An 18143-nucleotide genomic window follows, 5' to 3' on the forward strand; every position below is an offset into this window, starting at 1 on the left:
GAAGTAAAGCTGAAAGAGCCACAGGGCCCTGGAGTTGTGTAGTAGAGTGGTACTTCAATGGCCCCAGTGAAGCACACATGAACATATTCTCTCTCTCCACATCCTTGTGTAACCCCCTCCTACACTGACACCGAGCTTGGCATGTGATGAGCTTCGGCCAGTGAAACATTAGCCAAAGAATCACAAGCAGAAGCATAAAAGGCCCTGTGCTTTGAGGCTTGTGCTCTCTCTCTCTCTCTCATTGCAGGGAACTCTTCTGTTACCACACAAACAAGCCTGGCTAGCCTACTGGAAGATGAAACCACGTGGAACAGACATAAGACATCCCAGCTGAGGCCCCAGAGCAGCCAGGCCCCAGTGCCCCACCAGCAGGCTGAAGCTGCATAAGTGATCCAGTTGAGGCCAGAAGAACTGTTCAGCTGAGTCCAGTTCACCTTTCTGATCTGCAGATAAAACAGTTGTTTCAAGCTCCTACCTACGGAGGTGACCAATGCAGGCTGCAGACCAGGATGACAGAATCTGAGCTTTGGGGAGTTTTTTGGTTTATCTGATCCCCTTGTTAGTAACTGAACTCTCTCTGCATTGTGTTCGCTAAATACCTACTATTTGCTGGCTAATTTATAGTTGCAATAATAATAAAATCATAGTTCATATTTATTGAACTCACCATGTCTTCCTGGCACTATCCTAAGCTTACTATATAGGTCAGTGGTCTTTAGTCTGGGGTTTGCATACCCCTGGAAAGAACAGTTTGAAGGACATCATTTTCTGGATCCTCACCTCCCGTGGTATTCTTTCCTTAGAATTCATTCCACTGGAACTTGCCCTAGGTCTGGCTGTATTCCTTTCCTTCCGTCCCTGTTAAATGGGCCTTTCTACTTCACAAAATTAAGGCATTCCTCTCGCCCATCCTGACTTGAACTACAGAGGCCTGTCCTGGGGCTAGAAGCCAGTGGGCACATCAGTGGCCTCAGTGAATCAGTAAATGACCTGGACTACTGGTGCCAGTGTTGAGAAAGCGAGTGACTAATGGTGGGGCACACACACTTTTCACTGGAGGAGAGGTTTCCAATATTTTGCTTTCAACAAGGACTGAAACATGAGCTAATCCAGTTGTCAGCTGGTAGAGAATTAAAACCATTTTCCATGATAGATCATTATGACTTTTGACATATAACTTGAAAGCAGTTTAAAGTATTGAGTAGTGTAAGGAAACTTCATCCACTCCTGCCTCTTTTCATACTGAGATTTTGCAGAGCTAACATCTATTAAAAATATAGGAATAGAAATGATGCTGAATTCTATTACTACGTAAATCCATACAAGGCTATATGAAGTAAAAATAAAAATCCATTTCCAATAACATTTTACTTCTTGTGGTTATTAATTATTTATCTAAATTTATAATATATTTATGTGGTTTTGATTAATTTTATATTCATTTCTAAATCTTTACTAATCATGCAATATTTACTGAAAACTCAATCCAAAAAAAAATTTATTACCTAGAGACTTGTGGAATAAGGACATTTTTAAAACCTTAATGCAAAATTTTATACACATACTGGTTTACAGAGAAATATAACTAGACCTCGCTTGGAATCTCCCTTAAACATGCATAGCATAACCACTGCTGACATAACCGCATCACCTGTGTTAGCTAGGGGTCCCCAGAAGCAGAGTTTGTCTATAAGACAAGGATTCGAGTGCAGAGTCCATGTGGGAAGGAATCCTGGGAAACCCACTGGCGAGTGAGGAAGGGACACCAGGAAGAGAAGAAAAGCAATAAAGGGTGGTTCTGGAGCCAGTCTCCACCGTGGATCATAGCTTAGTACCCAGGGCTCTTGACTCAAAGGCTCTCGGTGTCACACAAGGCAACCGCTGTGCATAGAAGCAGAAATTCAGGATGTGGTGCTTTTAAATGGTAACTTGTGATTTTCCGGACTCTGAGGACTCTAAAAGGAAGGGCTGTTTCTCTCACCTCTTCTAAGAGGAAGATACCTGGGAGCCCGAGGTCCTGGCCACCTTTCTCTGCCTCCTCAGCTCGGGCCACACTACACCCACCGTATGGCTAAGGCTCCCAGATGACACATCCAGGTTGTAGGCCGTCACCCCCCTGGGCCTGTCCCTGTCACAGCCACGCCCCCATCCTGCAGTCCTGTAGCAGTTGTTGGGGCCTCTGAGGTCTGTTCCTGAAGGTTTGGCCAATCTGCTCTAAGGCTACCATGTCCAGGTGAGGGCTAACCTCAGCCTGGACACCATCTTGCCTGGGCTACAGGATGCCAGCCTGCAGGTGGCAGTTGTACCAGACTGATGCCAAGCCCCAAGTTGCTGCGGGAGCTATGAGTTGCTATCTAGGAAGGACCTCAGCAACAACCACATGGAAGGCTGGAGGAAAATTCCTCGGCAAGATCAGTCCCCAGATGGCTGAGGTTTTCTTGAACAGAAACGAAGGCTGAGGGTGGGGCGGGCTTGGGCTCTACCACTCCCTTGTTTGGGGACTTGGACAAGCTCCCCAGCTGTGTCCTTGGTCAAAAGGGAGCAACACAGGCTGTTGATTGGGCTGGCAGTAAGTATTCGTGAGAATGTGGAGGGACCAACAAGGGGTCTAGCCTGCAGTGGGTACTCAGGCTAAGTCCTTGACAGCTCACAGGGTTTTAGACGCTGTGTGCAGGTACACGTGAGGCCATCTGGGCCCACTCCCAGGGGGTTGAGGGCAGCTGAGACCTGGGTTCCCAGTGGCCCCTTGAGAGGCCTGGAGTATGTGTCCTGGTCTGCCTTGTTGGCTCTGGAAAAGAAGGACTTCTACTGAACTACCTATGTGGCTCTGTTTCCCTGCTCCTGCCCACAGCCTAACAGGACTTGCAGCTCCAGGCAGATTTCTCCATTATGCCCCTGAGCCCAGGAAGAGATGCCTTTACAGCAAAACAGGCCTGGAGACTGCCCGTGTGGCATCTGAACTCCAGCAGCTGGGAGCAAAGCAGCTGGGAGCAAAGCAGCTGGGAGACGAAGCCATTTGCCCACCGTTTGGTAAGCAGCTGTCATCTGCCAAATTCCAAGGAGAATGGGTCAGAGGCACGGGCCCTGCCTGGCACGCTATCCGCCTGGAGGGAGGGAAACACATGTGCACATGTGCAACACACGCCACGAGCAACAGACCTCAGAGGCCCCAACCCTGCTACAGGGACTGGCAGGATGGGGGCGTGGCTGTGACAGGGACAGGCCCGGGGGGATGACGGCCTACAACCTGGATGTGTCATCTGGGACACATCAAAGTCATCAAGGGTTTGCAACAGGAGAAAAGCTTGGACACCATGGAGAAGGTGGGCACAGGCATGGAGGGGGCGCCTGGAGCACAGCACAGACTCCAAGCACAGTGGGCAGGGCGCGGGCTGCGGAAGACGGATCTGCCTGTGGCTCTGGCTCTGGCTCCAGAGCTTCGGGCTCTGAGCTCCCATCTGGGTCATCAGCACTCTTCTCCACTCTACTCAGGCCCTGGAGGCTGACCTCTGCGCACTTCCCTCTGGCTTCAGGTCTGGGTGGCAGGGCCAAAGGAAAGCGTCCCTGAGACATGTGAGGGAGGAGGGCAGGAAGGGGTTGAGTAGAGGCTCCTGGCTCACTCCCTGCTCCCGCCTGGCTTGGCCCAAGGCTCCTAGTGGTGACAACCCTCTGAAAGCTGCAGCTCGCACAAGTTCCAGAACCTCTCCTCCTCTTGTCCCCTAAGGTCTAGGGTGGAAACAGCATCCCATGGGTGTTGGTTCCTGAGGGCCTCCCTCTCCATCTCTCCCTGGTTCCCTTAGCCCTGCCTGCACCTCTGCAGAGAATCCCCTCTAGAAATGCTGCTCGGTGTCCCTGTTTTATTTTCCCCTTAAGCCATGAGCTCCAAATGTAATACTTGCCAGCTTTATGAACTTAGGCGAACAGTAATCATCATTATATATAGTAATAACTATACCCACATGTCATCATAAATACAGGATACTTACAGGGAACCAGTGTTCCCTGTAAGTATCCTGTATTTATGATGACATTTGTGTTTTTTTTTTTAACTTAACCTTCACAACAGTCCTATGAGACTGATACACTGCTGCACTCCTCACTATTTAGACGGAGAAGGTGAGGCATGGCAGGTAAGTCATCAGATAGGACATGACGAGTTGTCACTGAACTGGAGTTATTTTAATTCCAAAGCCCAGCTATGACCCAGGTCATCTCTGGGAGCTGAAGTGTCCCCATCTATTTCAGAAATTCCTAAGTGGGAGGGCACAGGAAGGCTATTCAGAGGAAACACACAGGAGCTGATGGAAACGTGTCATGGGGGCTTGGTGAGAGGAGGGGGCTGGGGAGAGAAAGCAGCGGTGTTCATAGGGAGATAAGAGTCAGGGTCGCCATTACTGCAACCACTAAGGAAGAAAGATTAAAGCAGGAAGGGGCTGAAGACAGAATCCAGGGGACATGTATATCAACAAGAAAGGAGGCAGAATGAAGTGAACACTCAGACTGGACAAGAGAAGGGGAGCGAAGCCTTTCTAATCCCTGCCAGGCACAGTGTCAGATGCTGTAATTAAATTAAGAACACACAGCAATATTCAGTCTAAAGAAGGTGGTGTCCATTCCATGTCATTTAATAAATGAGAAAGCCAAAGTTCAGAGTGTGTAAGCAATGTGTCTGAAAACCCAGTCTTAAGCAGCAGAATCAAACCCAGGGTCATCTGACTCCACAGACTCTTCTGGGAGGAAGAGAGAGGTTAAGGGCGCTCAGAAACCGCAGAAGGAAGGGATTTAAGAAAGGGGGGGAACTGCAATGATGTCAGCAGTGGTTACGGTTGATTTTAGCAGAGTCTAAGGGAGACATATCTCCCCCACTTGCTTTGCTTGCCAGTCACAGGTAAATAACCCCTGACTCAGGATGCATTTTTCCACCAAAGTGATACTTTGCCCAGCTGTCTTCTGTCTGTCTGTGGTTTGCTTGCGCTGTCACTCCAGACATGACTTTATCCATTCTCTTACCTCTGGACTTCCTCTTGCTAAACACAGACTGCCAGATGATGGTTAGGGTGAAGAGCAGGACACTGAGAATCCCCACACAGCACACGAGCACAGCATACACGTAGAGATCTGAAAGGCAGGAGCACGAGGGTCACTGCCAGGCAGGCCACACCAGAGGAGATGCTCCAGATAAAGAACGTCACACATCATCAAAATTCAACAGAATGAACCACATGTCTACATGTAAAGGAGACACAAGAAAACTGCTGGAAAAAGAGAAGAAAAATCTTTGAGATCAAGAACTAAGCAGAGAATTTTTAGATTTAACACCAAAGCATTACTCAAATAAGGAACACTTAATTAAATTGGATTTCATCAAAATTTAAAACTTGTGTTCTATAAGTATCCATATGAAGAATGAGATAACCCACATACCTATCAGAATAACCAAAATAAAACTAGAACGATAACAGACACGGACAAGGATATGAATCAACTGGGCCACTCAGACCTTGCTGGTGAGAATGTAAAATGGTACAGCGGCTTCTGGAAACAGTAGGCAGTTTCTAAAAGGGCACACCAATAACCACCACGCAGCTCAGCAACCGCTTTCTGGGGGCACTTGTTCAGAGCAATGGAAGCTTCAGTTCACACAAAAACCTGGCTGGGTATGTTTGTAGCAGTTTTATTCATAACGGCCCAAAATTGGAAACCGCCCAGATGTTCTTCAATGGGTGAACGGTTAAATGGCGCTCCATCCACACTATGAAACACTTCTCATAATAAGAGGGAACAAACTCTTAGCACAGAGTTATGCTAAGTGAGAAAAAAATCCCCCCAAATTACATACTGTATGGTTTTATTTACACAAAGTATTTTGGAGTGACAAAAATGGTAGTTATGGAGAACAGATTAGTGGTTGCCAGGGGTTAAGGACGGAGTGGGTGGGGAAAATGGGTCTTGCTCTCAGCGAGCCTTGTAGTGAATATTGTGTATCTCAGCTGCATCAGTGTCAATATCCTGGTTGCAATGCTTTACTGCAGTTTTTCCAGATGATGCCTTGAGAGAAACTGGATAAAAGGCTGAAACTGGTACAAGGAATCTCTGTATTACTTATTAGAAATATACATCAACCTACAAATGTCTCAAAATTAGTTTGCTTTACAGTCCAAAGATGAAATCGTGTTCATATCTATCTTAAACCAGGCTGCTATAACAAAATACCAAAGACCAGGTGAATCAGATGACAAAAATTTATTTCTCACTGTTCCAGTGACTAGAAAGCCCAAGATCAAGGCACTGGCAGGTCCAGTGCCTGATAAGGACTCTCTTTCTGGTTTGGAGATGTCTTCTCCTGGTATCCTCACGTGGAGGAGAACAGAGAGAGAGCAAGTAAGCTCTCACAGGTCCCTTCGTATAAAGACACTAATCTCATTCACGAGGGCTCAATGCTCATGACCTCATCAACCCCCGCCCCCCTGCAATCCCTACCTCCTAATACCATCGCATTAAGGGTTAGGATTTCAATATACAGATTTTAGGGGACACGAACATTCAGCCCATAACAATAAATACAGCCATTTCTTAAACTCCAGTGATCAACTTATTCATCAATCCGACTGATAAAATGCCCAAACTGCCCAGAAATTGAACGGGAAACCAGAAGCATTATCTAAGGCTTCTACGAAGCAAAAATAAAGTGAAAATGTGAGTTGCTCAGGCCTGCCCGATGCGTGTCCAGTCTTTTCTACAGACCCTATGGACGGTAGCCCACCAGGCTCCCCTGTTCATGGGATTTCCCAGGCAAGAATACTGGAACAGGTTGCCATTTCCTTCTCCAGGAGATCTTCCCAACTCAGGGATCGAACCCCAAGTCTTCCACACTGCAGGCAGCTTCTTTACCATCTGAGCTACCAGGAAAGCTCACAAACCAAAAAGCCACAGATAATTCAAACTTAGTAAATGTTTGAACTTATCAAAAATGCTTCTCTGCTGACTTGAATGTTTTCAGCCAACAGACATATTCAGCCTGGAATTAAGATTGGAATCAAGCTGGAATCAAGATTGCAGGGAGAAATATCAATAACCTCAGATATGCAGATGACACCACCCTTATGGCAGAAAGTGAAAAGGAATTAAAGAGCCTCTTGATAAAAGTAAAACAGGAGAATGAAAAAGCTGGCTTAAAACTCAACATTCAAAAAACTAAGATCATGGCATCTGATCCCATCACTTCATGGCAAATAGATGGGAAACAATGGAAACAATGACAGACTTTATTTTCTTGGGCTCTAAAATCACTGCAGATGGTAACTGCAGCCATGAAATTAAAAGACGCTTGCTCCGTGGAAGAAAAGCCATGATAAACCTAGACAACATATTAAAAAGCAATGACATTACTTTACCAACAAAGGTCCATATAGTCAAAGCTATGGTTTTTCCAGTAGGCGTGTATGGATGTGAGAGTTGGACCATAAAGAAAGCTGAATGCTGAAGAACTGATGCTTTTGAACTGTGGTGTTGGAGAAGACTCTTGAGAGTCCCTTGGACAGCAAGGAGATCAAACCAGTCAATTCTAAAGGAAATCAGTCCTGAATATTCATTGGAAGGACTGATGCCGAAGCTCCAATACTTTGGCCACCTGATGCAAAGAACTGGCTAATTGGGAAAGACCCTGATGCTGGGGAAGACTGAAGGCAGGAGAAGAAGGGGACAACAGAGGATGAGATGGTTAGATGGCATCACCGACTCAATGGGCACAGGTCTGAGAAAGCTCTAGGAACTGGTGATGGACAAGGAGACCTGGCGTGCTGCAGTCCATGCGGTTGCAAAGAGTCGACACGACTGAGTGACTGAACTGAACTGATATTCAGTTTGCTCCTAAGTACAAGAAATATAATAATGAATATCCAGATGTCTTCTCATCAAAAAATCAGAGGACTACATGGTACCCAAACTACAGAAATATATGCCCAGTACCAGAAATACATGGAAGAGGGACCCATCCAGCTTTGGGAGGTTTGGAGGGGCTTCCCAGAAGACTGGACCACCGTGGTAAGCTGTAGTTAAAATAACATAGAAAATGCAAAAATGCAGAGAGAGAATAAAATCAGAAAAAGAAAGAGAGAAACAAGTCATCAGCCATCCATCACTCTGAGGTGCTACACTTTATGATGTATATGCATATAGTTTTAAGATCGTAACTGTTTTATACCTTTTTTTTTTATTTTTTTGTCAGTAGGGTCTCTTCAAAGAGTTATTTTAATTTTGAAAAATACGATAAAAGTTTCTGCTATTAATATATCATCATGAGTGACTTAGTATCTTATCATTGGCTACTCAAAGTGTTCCTAACTTCCCTATAAGAAATGATTCTAAGATGAGTATTCATAACCTTAAACTTTAATGACTCTCTCACATTGTGTTCTCAAGATTTAAGTTCCTGGATGTGGAATTGCTGAGTTGGCAAGAATGCACGTTCGTAAAGCCATCAGGACATGGAGAAGCAGCTGGTTAAGTGCTGAAGCTGAAAAAGCAAGCAGTAAGCCTCCTGGGGTGGCTGGCTCGCAGGGAAGCCTGGAGAAGCAGATAAGGTTATGGTCAAGGAGAAAGAAGGGGAAATGGAACAGAATCACACATCTCAGGTCCCCTAGGAGGCCCTAGGTAATCCCATCCCTGGACAGCCTCCCTTGGTCTCAGGCTCAGCCAACATATTCACCTAAGCTAGCTTGAGTTAGCTCCTTAGAAGGCGACTTCGAAGGCTAGCCTAAACATACGCTAAGTATCAATAGAAAGGGGCTTTCCTGGTGGCTCAGAGGGTGAAGAATCTGCTTGCAATACAGGAGAGCTGGGTTCAGTCAACAGAAAGCGCACAGGACAGGCTGCTGGGGACGGGAGCGCTTACAGCAGCATGTGGGGGCGGGGCGGGCGCGATAGACAGAGCCCCACACGCGGAGCGGGAGCCAGGCGCAGGAGCCGGGCAGGGCCCAGTGAGAGCCGCGGAAGCCGAGGCGTACAATGTCGTAAGAAAGCTTCCCCGGCAGCACCCAGTGCTCTTGGAAACCACCATTGGGTTTTCCCACCAGGAAGTTCTTGGAAAAGTCCTGGAGGAAAGCCCCTTTAGTAGGATGGTGGGGACAAAGCCAGATAACCGGAGTCAAGGAGCTCAATGGGGTATGAGGAGACTGAGATAGACACAGAGAAAACTGTCTCCTATGTGAAATCAAAACTGCCTTTCTAAAGAGATGCCTATGTCTCAGATGTGTGGGCTTTGCAGCTTAATTCAGTAGAGAACTCTGCAAGTGGGCAGTTACAGGGACAAGCTCGGACATCCATTTAACATGAAGTTCCAAGGGACAGAGCAGAGGTCACAGCCTGGGGCTCAGGACAGGATACAGGACAGGCCAGAACACGAATAACATATGGCCAGTCCTGGATTCACACACTGTTGAGCAAACTATTCCGGGAACAGGACTACAGAGCCATTTCTGGCTCTGCAGGCTGAGAAACAACGCAGTCAAAGTGCCAGACAGACAGAATGCGGGCAGGTGGGTGCAGCATCTGTCTCAAAAGGATTCCGGAGACTCGGGCCCCAGTAGCAAAAGGCAATGGCAACTGGACTTCAGGATTGGGATGGAGAGAACTCTCTTCCTTAAGTTTCTGTGTCGATGGAGCAGAGTGACCTGAGTCACGAGTTCCCCTCTTCATCAGACGGCGTCTCTGGTTTCAGGACTGCAGGAACCAAACAGGGATGAGGTATCAGGGAGACTCTCCCACCAGTGTTCCCCCCAAACCTACTGCAGACATCTGTGGCACACTCTCGGGCAGGAGGCAAAGGGCTCCAGGAGGCCCACATGACAGTTTCAGATCACAGCCTCCTCAATGCGCACAGAGAGGCTCTCCACAGGCAGCCACGGCTACAGAGTCATAAAACATCTGGCCCGTCCGGAAGGCTCAGCTGCAGCGCCAAGCACACAGGCCCTCCAGGCTGTGGACACTGGCCAGCAGGCACCAGCCACCCTCACGTGGGTCCCACAGGCTTAGCACGGATCAGGCCTGCTCTATTGTATTCTCAAAGCCACAGGAACATTAAACAGTATCACCTTGTAGGAGGAGAAAAAGCTCGGGAACACCTGAGGTTTCCATGGATTGGGCAGCACCCCCAGTTGCTGGTTTTTCCCTCTGTTTTCAAGCATCCCTTTGCTGCAGAAAGGCAATCTCCCTGCTGGAACTACTCAGAACACTAAAACCACCTCCCCTATCTTTCTCGGAAAACAAAGGGAAAACAAAGGTTAAACCCTGAGCCATCAGAAACGCCAGCACAAATGACTAAGACTCCAGGATGGTTTTTGCCAGCAAGCTAGAGCCAAAGTGCTCCCCGGGTGACACAGTATGGCTCCAGATGCCGTTCTCAGGCTGGATACTGGCCCACAGTTGCCTGATCTTTCACCTTTTCCTTTACCTTTTATATAAACACCTCTCTCATTATAAATGTTCGCTCAGAGGTTGTAAAACTCGGGCCAGGCCAAACAATGCTTGTCTGGAGGCTGAATCCTCACCTTCAGGTTCAGGTTGAACAAAACATCTACACTTAACCAAATCCGGGCTTAGCTTTTCAAATACCACAAACACCTGAACACTCAAAATAATTCTAAACATCTTGCTTGTTCTCCGAAATCACTTGCAGTTTCATCTTCTGCAGCTGGACTTCCAAAGACACCAACGTCTTTGTTAGATTCAACTGCAAGCCGCCATGCAGAAAGTTGTCTCCCCACCGCCCCCAGCCCAGGCCTCCCTGAAGCAGATGGCGGGGCCGGCAGGCTGGAGTGATGTGCATGCCGCAGGGAGGCAAGATGTGGTGCGCTGTGTCTGCATGCCAGCTCCCATCCGTTCAGAGAGCCAGGCCACACCAGGCCAGGCCAGGCAGAGCAGTCCCCATGAAAGGCAGCCTGCGCACCTGTTGCTGGGCAACCATGAGCCTGGCTGGAGTATTCAGCGCTGCTTTGAAACCCAGTGACCCCAGCATTCCTCAGCACAGGGAAGGAGCTCAACTCCCCCCCGGGGCCATTGAATCCAGAAAATTGATGATCATCCTCTATATTTCCAGGGCAACTACAAATCCCTATTTTGCAGTTCTGTGGAGAAAACCAGGTACTTCTACTCCTGTTTTTATCCAGCCAGTAATAATATCTTGCTTGGGGAGAAATACCTGAGCTATAGCCCGGAGGGATTTTAACTTACTCCAGCATCTCACCAAGAGGCCTGACAATGCTTTTTTTGTGGTGCAGGCATGCAGCCAGGCCGAGCTGAGTCCCAGGAGGACAGATATCCGTCCTCAAGCGCTGCCGCTGCTCTCCCATCCAGGAACGAAAGGGCAAAGGCCTGGGATCAGACGCCAGCGAGTTTCAACTGTACCCCTGACCTCGTCAACACTGTGGCTGGGTTAAAAAAGCAAAACCCACAGATGCTGCTGCTGCCGAAATCACAGGGAAAGAGCACTTTGGACACAGCTGCTCTGAGGCAGGATGTACACTGAGAATTCCAGTCCTGCTTTTCTGTAGAAACTGAATTCTCTGTGTGGAGAAGACCATGAGCTATAGATTTTGTGTAGAGTTAAATTGAGAGTAACCCTGATATTCTGTAGCTACACATGAACTAAAAAGTAATCATTAATCATACAAAAAACTAAATCATACAAAAAACTAAAAAGTAATCATTAATTGTACAAAATGTTTTAGAGATTGGGATTGTGCAGCAAGGTGTGTGTGCGCAGACTTTTAAATGCTCCAGTCTTTCCAAATATATAAAGTCCTGGGTTTGGGGCCATAGTATTTTCAAACAGTCCTTGGATCACTTGCACCAGAAACGCCTCAAGCCCTGATGAAGTGCAAATTCTTTGATCTCTTCCTAAATGTATAATCAGATTCTTGGCAGGGGCGGGAGTGGAGGGCAACCCAGAGTCTGGGTTACTAACAACCCCCCAGGATATCCTTATGCACCTGAAGATAAACAGGGTTTGCCACGGGCGGAGTGCCTCACTGAGGCTTGATCCCGCCTTTGCGTATGTTGAGCCTCCTTCCTCATGACCTTTGCCACAGGCGGAGTGCCTCACGCCGGCCCCCAACAAGGGTTCCTGCTGTCACATCTGCCAGTGATCTGTCTTAGAGAGCCCCCAGGGTATCTCCAGACGTGCCCCCTTCCAGTGCCTGGGTTACAGGGCAGGCTCAGAATATGGGCACACCAAGTGCTTTTTCTAATGCTTCACTCTGTGAGGATGAAAGTCACACGTCTCTTTGCTAACAAATAGGTATTCACTGAATGAAAGGCTAAGGGAGGGAACTGTGGATTATTTTACTTGGAGAAGATCATTAAATACAGAAAAAGCCATCTACAAAATGTGCAGAAGAAAAGGCAGGGAATACAAAGAATCACTGTTCCAGTAAAGTGCAACCTGAGAAATGCAATATTTATGACTTCAAAATGAAACAATCCTAATGGCCTACCTGAGTGACACTTAATGGCTTGCAAACCAGGTTCATAATTATGGTTACGTTTTTCTTAGGGAGACAGTTCCTCAAGTCACTGTTATTAACTAGCTATCGGAAGAGGTAGGTTTGAATCCAAGTGCAGTCTGCCATGAGCATGTTCTCATAGCCACTGAATTAACAAAAGCTGATGGTGAAGCCCCAAGGAACACAGGTCTCAGATCTTTTTCCCAAGGTCCATACATCATCAAAAAATGCAATGCCTTCACAAGATGTAATCCTTCACAATTTCCTGATCACATCTTAACATTAATCTGTTGTTTTTTTTTAACTGATCAAAGGTTCTGCCTGAAAACTCACGAAGTGCATTCTTTCATTGCTTATGGTCGTAATCTTCAACCACTTTACAATAATTTCTGTGAGTTGTCCATACTCTAAGGTCATGTACTTTCTCAGCCTTGGCACTCTTGAACTTTGGGGCCAGATAAGTCTTTGCTGTCAGGGCTGACCTGTTCATTGTAAGACCCAATAGCCGGTAGCACCAAAATGTTCTTGTGGCAAGCAAAACTACCCAGACATTGGGAAACGTCCGCTAGAGGGACAGAATTACCTCCTGTTGAGAATGACTGCTCCAAAGCTCCATCTGAGTATACATAAGATCACTAGGTTTCTGGGGGTAACACCCCCAGAGACTCTGATGCCATAAGCATGGTGGCACAGAGCACAGTGCGCCTGTAACAGCCTCCCAGGTGTGCTGATGCTGATGTGATGCTGATGCTGCTGGTCTGGAACCAGTTTGGGAAAACATCTAGGGCCATGGCTGCAGGCTGGCATCTCGTAAAGAACTTCTAACAAGTTCCAACTTAATCAGAGTCTCTAGAGATGTGGTTCAGGCAACAGTGTTTTTAAAGCTCCCAGGTGACTCTAACATGGGTTGAAAATCACTGGCTTAAGGTTTACAAATGTTTCCAGACTCCCAAACTCTTAAGACACCTGAGATAAAATTAGTCACAGTAGATGTAGTTTGCCTTTTTATATTGCTTAAAGGTCTCTCCTTAATATCACTTAGGAGTAGGAATCTTGAAGAAAAACAAACACCACCAAATTATGCAGATTGGACCTTTCAACTCTATTCTTTCAAAATCTGTGGACTGATACCTCCAGGCATTCCCATCGTACTCCTGACTATGTTTAAAGCAAGAAAACCGTTCGATGTTAGGAAAAAACTAAGAAGTCGGGGTCCTTTCTTCTTATTCTATTCATTTCCTATTATCTAGAAGTGAGGTTGCATCTTATAATAAAGAAATAAGTAAGAATTACCTTCAAAAAATGCCCAGGTCTCCTTCTTTTTCTCAACGGATGAATCTTCAGAAGATTTGAGGGAAATCACTGTAAGGCAAAAAAAACAAAAAAAAAACGAAATTGCATAGCGTGAAGTGGAGTAGTTTATGAACCTGGCCCACCTCAGCCCAAAAGATGATATCACATAGGATACACGGCACTTACATTTATAAAGTAATTTTCACATTTGCAAAACCCACATTTAGTTGTCACAACTCACATGCCAGGGGAAGGTGCAATGCCTTACATATAATAAGTAAGAGGCCAGAGAAGGGAATTAAGTGTTTGGTACTCAGTTCGGTAGAAGTCCTACACACCCCATATATTAATACTTACTACATCTTTCCAAAATGTAGTGCACTTGCTGAGTACCTCTAGGGAAGCCCGAGGTCTTCTGATGACTCGGGGTCGGTGCTCTGAGCACCATCCTCCATGTAAGCCAGCCACCCAGTAGCATGCATCTGATTCTGAGATCATTTTGTCTGCTTTCAGTCAGCGGTTGAGCACTGAATTCACTGTGCTTGCTTTCAATCATCAGGAAACACAACTGAGTTACAGGACTTCCCTGGTGGCTCAGACCGTAAAGAATCTGCCTGCAATGCAGGAGACCTGGGTTTGATCCCTGTGTTGAGAAGATCCCCTGGAGAAGGGAAAGGCTACCCACTCCAGTATTCTTGCCTGGAGAACTCCATGGACAGAGGAGCCTGGCAGGCTACAGTCCACGTGATTGCAAAGAGCTGGACATGACTGAGCATCTAACACTTTCACTACTTTTTCAAACCTTGAATGTAATACTAAAGAGTCTAGAACCATGGAAAGCTTCCATGTACATGGGTAATCTAAAAATTGACCAAATGGAAAAATGTAAGTGTCAGGGGATGAGAGCACTGTCTAATGGAACTTTCTGAGGAGAGGGAAGTGCTCAGTGCCTGCACAGCACACACAGCTGCCGCTGCACCTTTGTTGAGCAAGTGAGACGTGACTTGTCTGCATGGGACTAAGGAGCTGAATTTGTAACTGTATTTCAATTTAATTAATTCACATGAAATAGTTACATGTGGTCATTGGTTACTGCATTGAAGAGTTCTAGAGAAGAGAATCTAGGGCCCAAATAAAAAGACAAAGGTGGCTGGAATAAAAATTGAATTAATAGAGGAAAGGAACATGGCAAGGATGGTCTAAAATTTTAACTCTGTTTATTGCCCCTCCATTAAACTTGTATATTATTATTGCCATGGGTTCCAAATCTGAATTTTCCATCTTTATTTTTCTCCAGGTCTTGGATGGGTATTTCCTATTGATCCACCACACAGATCACTAATCTTCTCTTCACCTGTGTCTAAGCTGCTCTTAAACCCATCTACTAAGCTTAACATTTCATTTATGGTATTTTTTTCAGTTATAGATCATTCATTTAATTCTTTTTTTTATAAAGCCTACACTCTCTGATCAGTTTCTCCAGCATGTCATTTAACTTTCCAACCGTATTAATCATATTATTTTACACACATGCCTGATAGGCTTGACATCTGCATCACCCGTAAGCTTATTTCCATTGTCTGTTTTTCTTTAAGATTGTTTAAATTGTTATTTATTTATATTTATTTTTTTAATTTTTTAATTGAAAGATAATTGCTTTACAGAATTTTGTTGTTTTCTGTCATACATCAACAAGAATCAGCCATAGGTACACTCATGTTCCCTCCCTCTCGAACCTCCCTCCCATCTCCCACCCCACCCCACCCTTCAGCCTATCACAGAGCCCCTGTTTGAGTTCCCTGAGCCATACAGCAAATTCCCATTGGCTATCTATTTTACATATGGTATTGTAAATTTCCAGGTTACTCTCTCCATACATCTCCCCTTCTCCCTCCTCCCCTCTCCCATGTCCATAGGTCTGCTCTCTATGTCTGCTTCTCCATTGCTGCCCTGAAAATAAGTTAATCAGAGCCATCTTTTTAGATTTCATATATATGTGTCAGTACACAATACTTATTATTTCTCTGGCTTACTATTACTCTGTATAATAGGCTCTATAATAGGCTCTATAATAGGTTCATCCACCTCATTAGAACCGATTTAAATGTGTTCCTCTTTATGTCTGAGTAGTATTTCATTGTATATGTGTACCACCGCTTCTTTATCCATTCATCTGTTGATGGACATCTAAGTTGCTTCCGTGTTCTAGTTATTGTAAACAGTGCTGCGATGAGCATCAGGGTACATGTGTCTTTTTCAATTTGGGTTTCCTCAGGGTATATGCCTAGGAGTGGGATTATTGTGTCATATGGTAGTTTTATTCCTAGCTCTTTAAGGAATCTCCATACTGTCTTCCATAGTGGCTGTATTAGTTTACATTCCCACCAGCAATGCGAGAGTGTTCCCTATTAGCTGTTTTTTATTTTGATCTTGTCCTTTGATGTGCCTGATAATTTTTTAGCTCGAATGCCAGACATTGTACAGGAAATTCATGGAGACTCTAGATGGAATTTTATTCTCCTCATCGGAAATCAGAGTTAGGAGGACGCTCAGCTGATCCATTGAGAGTATGAGCTGCTCGGAAGCTGGGTTTCAGTTTTTATAGGATATGCTCTATTTCTGGTTTGCCCTTACTTTAAGGATCCCCAGTAGAAAGCCTCAAGTAATTATCATAGACCTTCCAATTTTCATCTCACAGTTAGAACTGACAAAAGCTGTTTGCCTCATAAACAACCTGATTGTCACTTTCTGCATAACTTTTCTAAACAAGCACTGCATATTTCCGTTCAGCTGCTCAGTCGTGTCCGACGCTTTGTGACCCCATGGACTGCAGCACGCCAGGCCGCCCTGTCCATCACCAACTCCTGAAGCTCACTCAAACTCATGTCCATCAAGTCGGTGATGCCAACCAACCATCTCATCTCTGTCATCCCCATCTCCTCCTGCCTTCAGTCTTTCCCAGCATCAGGGTCTTTCCCAATGAATCAGTTCTTTGCATCAAGTGGCCAAAGTACTGGAGCTTCAGCTTCAGCATCAGCCCTTCCAATGAATATTCAGGACTGATTTCCTTTAGGATGGACTGGTTGGATCTCCTTGCAGTCAAGCACTGCATAAGAATGGTTGAATTTCTTATAAATGACTCTGACAATTAGGCTTTGTCACTGCTCTTCTCTGCAGTCAATCTCTCTGTCCTTCAGAGAACAATTAGGAGAGCTGAAATACATAGGCACGTATGTAATTGCATAATTATGTCATGCAAATATATCTATGAAATATAAATAAAAATAACTTTAGGAAAAAAATCCTAATAAATTAAGAAAACTGAAATGCAGACTACTTTTCAGCTTTTCTAATTGTTCTCAGAAGGAAGGTTTTGTCCTGTGGGAAACAACTCCCCTCCCTGTAGATCCTAAATTCCTCAAAACCAAAAAGGTGATACCTCCATATCACCATCTGAGGCACACTGCCTGGCAGCTGGTCGGTGTCCAGTAAATAAACGACCTACTTCTTTCTGATGGCCCCTGAAAGAAAGCAATTTGGACATCCAGGAATGAACCCCTAGTGGACATTTGGTCTTTCGTGCATTATTAGATATGTCAGACAATTTGTCTAACATCCATCCTGCTTAATTTGCCCCACCCACAGCCCATATAATCTACTCACTGTCAGAGCAACTGATCAGATTCCCCTTTCAAGAATTTAAACAGAGTACATATGGTGGTTGTAGGTCCTGGGGTTGAAAAGTCTATGGACTCTGGGGTGGGCAGCTGTTTTGGAAAACAGGAAAGCAAATGGAGCAAGGGCAGAACCTGCAGAAGGAAGGTCGAGGATAGAGAACTTGATCCTGGTGGCATCCTGGGTACCAAGAGGCTGATGTGTTTTCTAACCTTGCATTCCATCAGTTCTGTATCCTTAAACCATTCCCGCCTCTCTCCTGAATTAGCTTGAATGAGTCTTCATCTTCAACGAGTTGAGCCTAGGCTAGTATAACCACAGAGTCTTAATAAAGACAATACCAAAAGGAAAATAAATGGACCTCTGAGGACCTGAGATTTCAGGAGATCAGTGATGCCCGTCATGGTCCAGAGCCTTACTACTCTAAGTGTGGTCCACGGACCACCAGCATCAATGTTACCTGAGAACTTGTCAGAACTACAGGATTGCAGGGGCTCCAACCCAGGTCTACTGGATCAGAATCTGCTTTTAAACCCAAATTTCTTGAGTGAATCATATGCACTTTGAAGTGTGGGATGCACTGATGCGCACTGGGTTGAAATACTAAGTTGCCATTTGCTAGTTATGTGACCTTGGGCGAGTCACTTACTTCCCCATTTGTTACACAGGGATGAT

General features: G+C 45.5%; 1 protein-coding gene across 1 annotated transcript in view; it reads right to left on the reverse strand.

Annotated features, from left to right (window-relative positions):
- VSTM4 (V-set and transmembrane domain containing 4) overlaps positions 1–18143 on the reverse strand; it is an 81682-nt gene that overhangs the window by 42447 nt on the left and 21092 nt on the right. The window contains exons 3-4 of the mRNA XM_055538385.1: positions 13794–13862; positions 5011–5118 (exon numbers count right to left, since the gene is read on the reverse strand). Of these exons, the coding sequence (XP_055394360.1) occupies positions 5011–5118; positions 13794–13862 (177 nt within the window). The remainder of the gene's footprint in view (positions 1–5010; positions 5119–13793; positions 13863–18143) is intronic.

The sequence above is a fragment of the Bubalus kerabau genome, chromosome 1 (assembly GCF_029407905.1).
Source record: "Bubalus kerabau isolate K-KA32 ecotype Philippines breed swamp buffalo chromosome 1, PCC_UOA_SB_1v2, whole genome shotgun sequence".
In the NCBI taxonomy this organism is placed as follows: domain Eukaryota; kingdom Metazoa; phylum Chordata; class Mammalia; order Artiodactyla; family Bovidae; genus Bubalus; species Bubalus kerabau.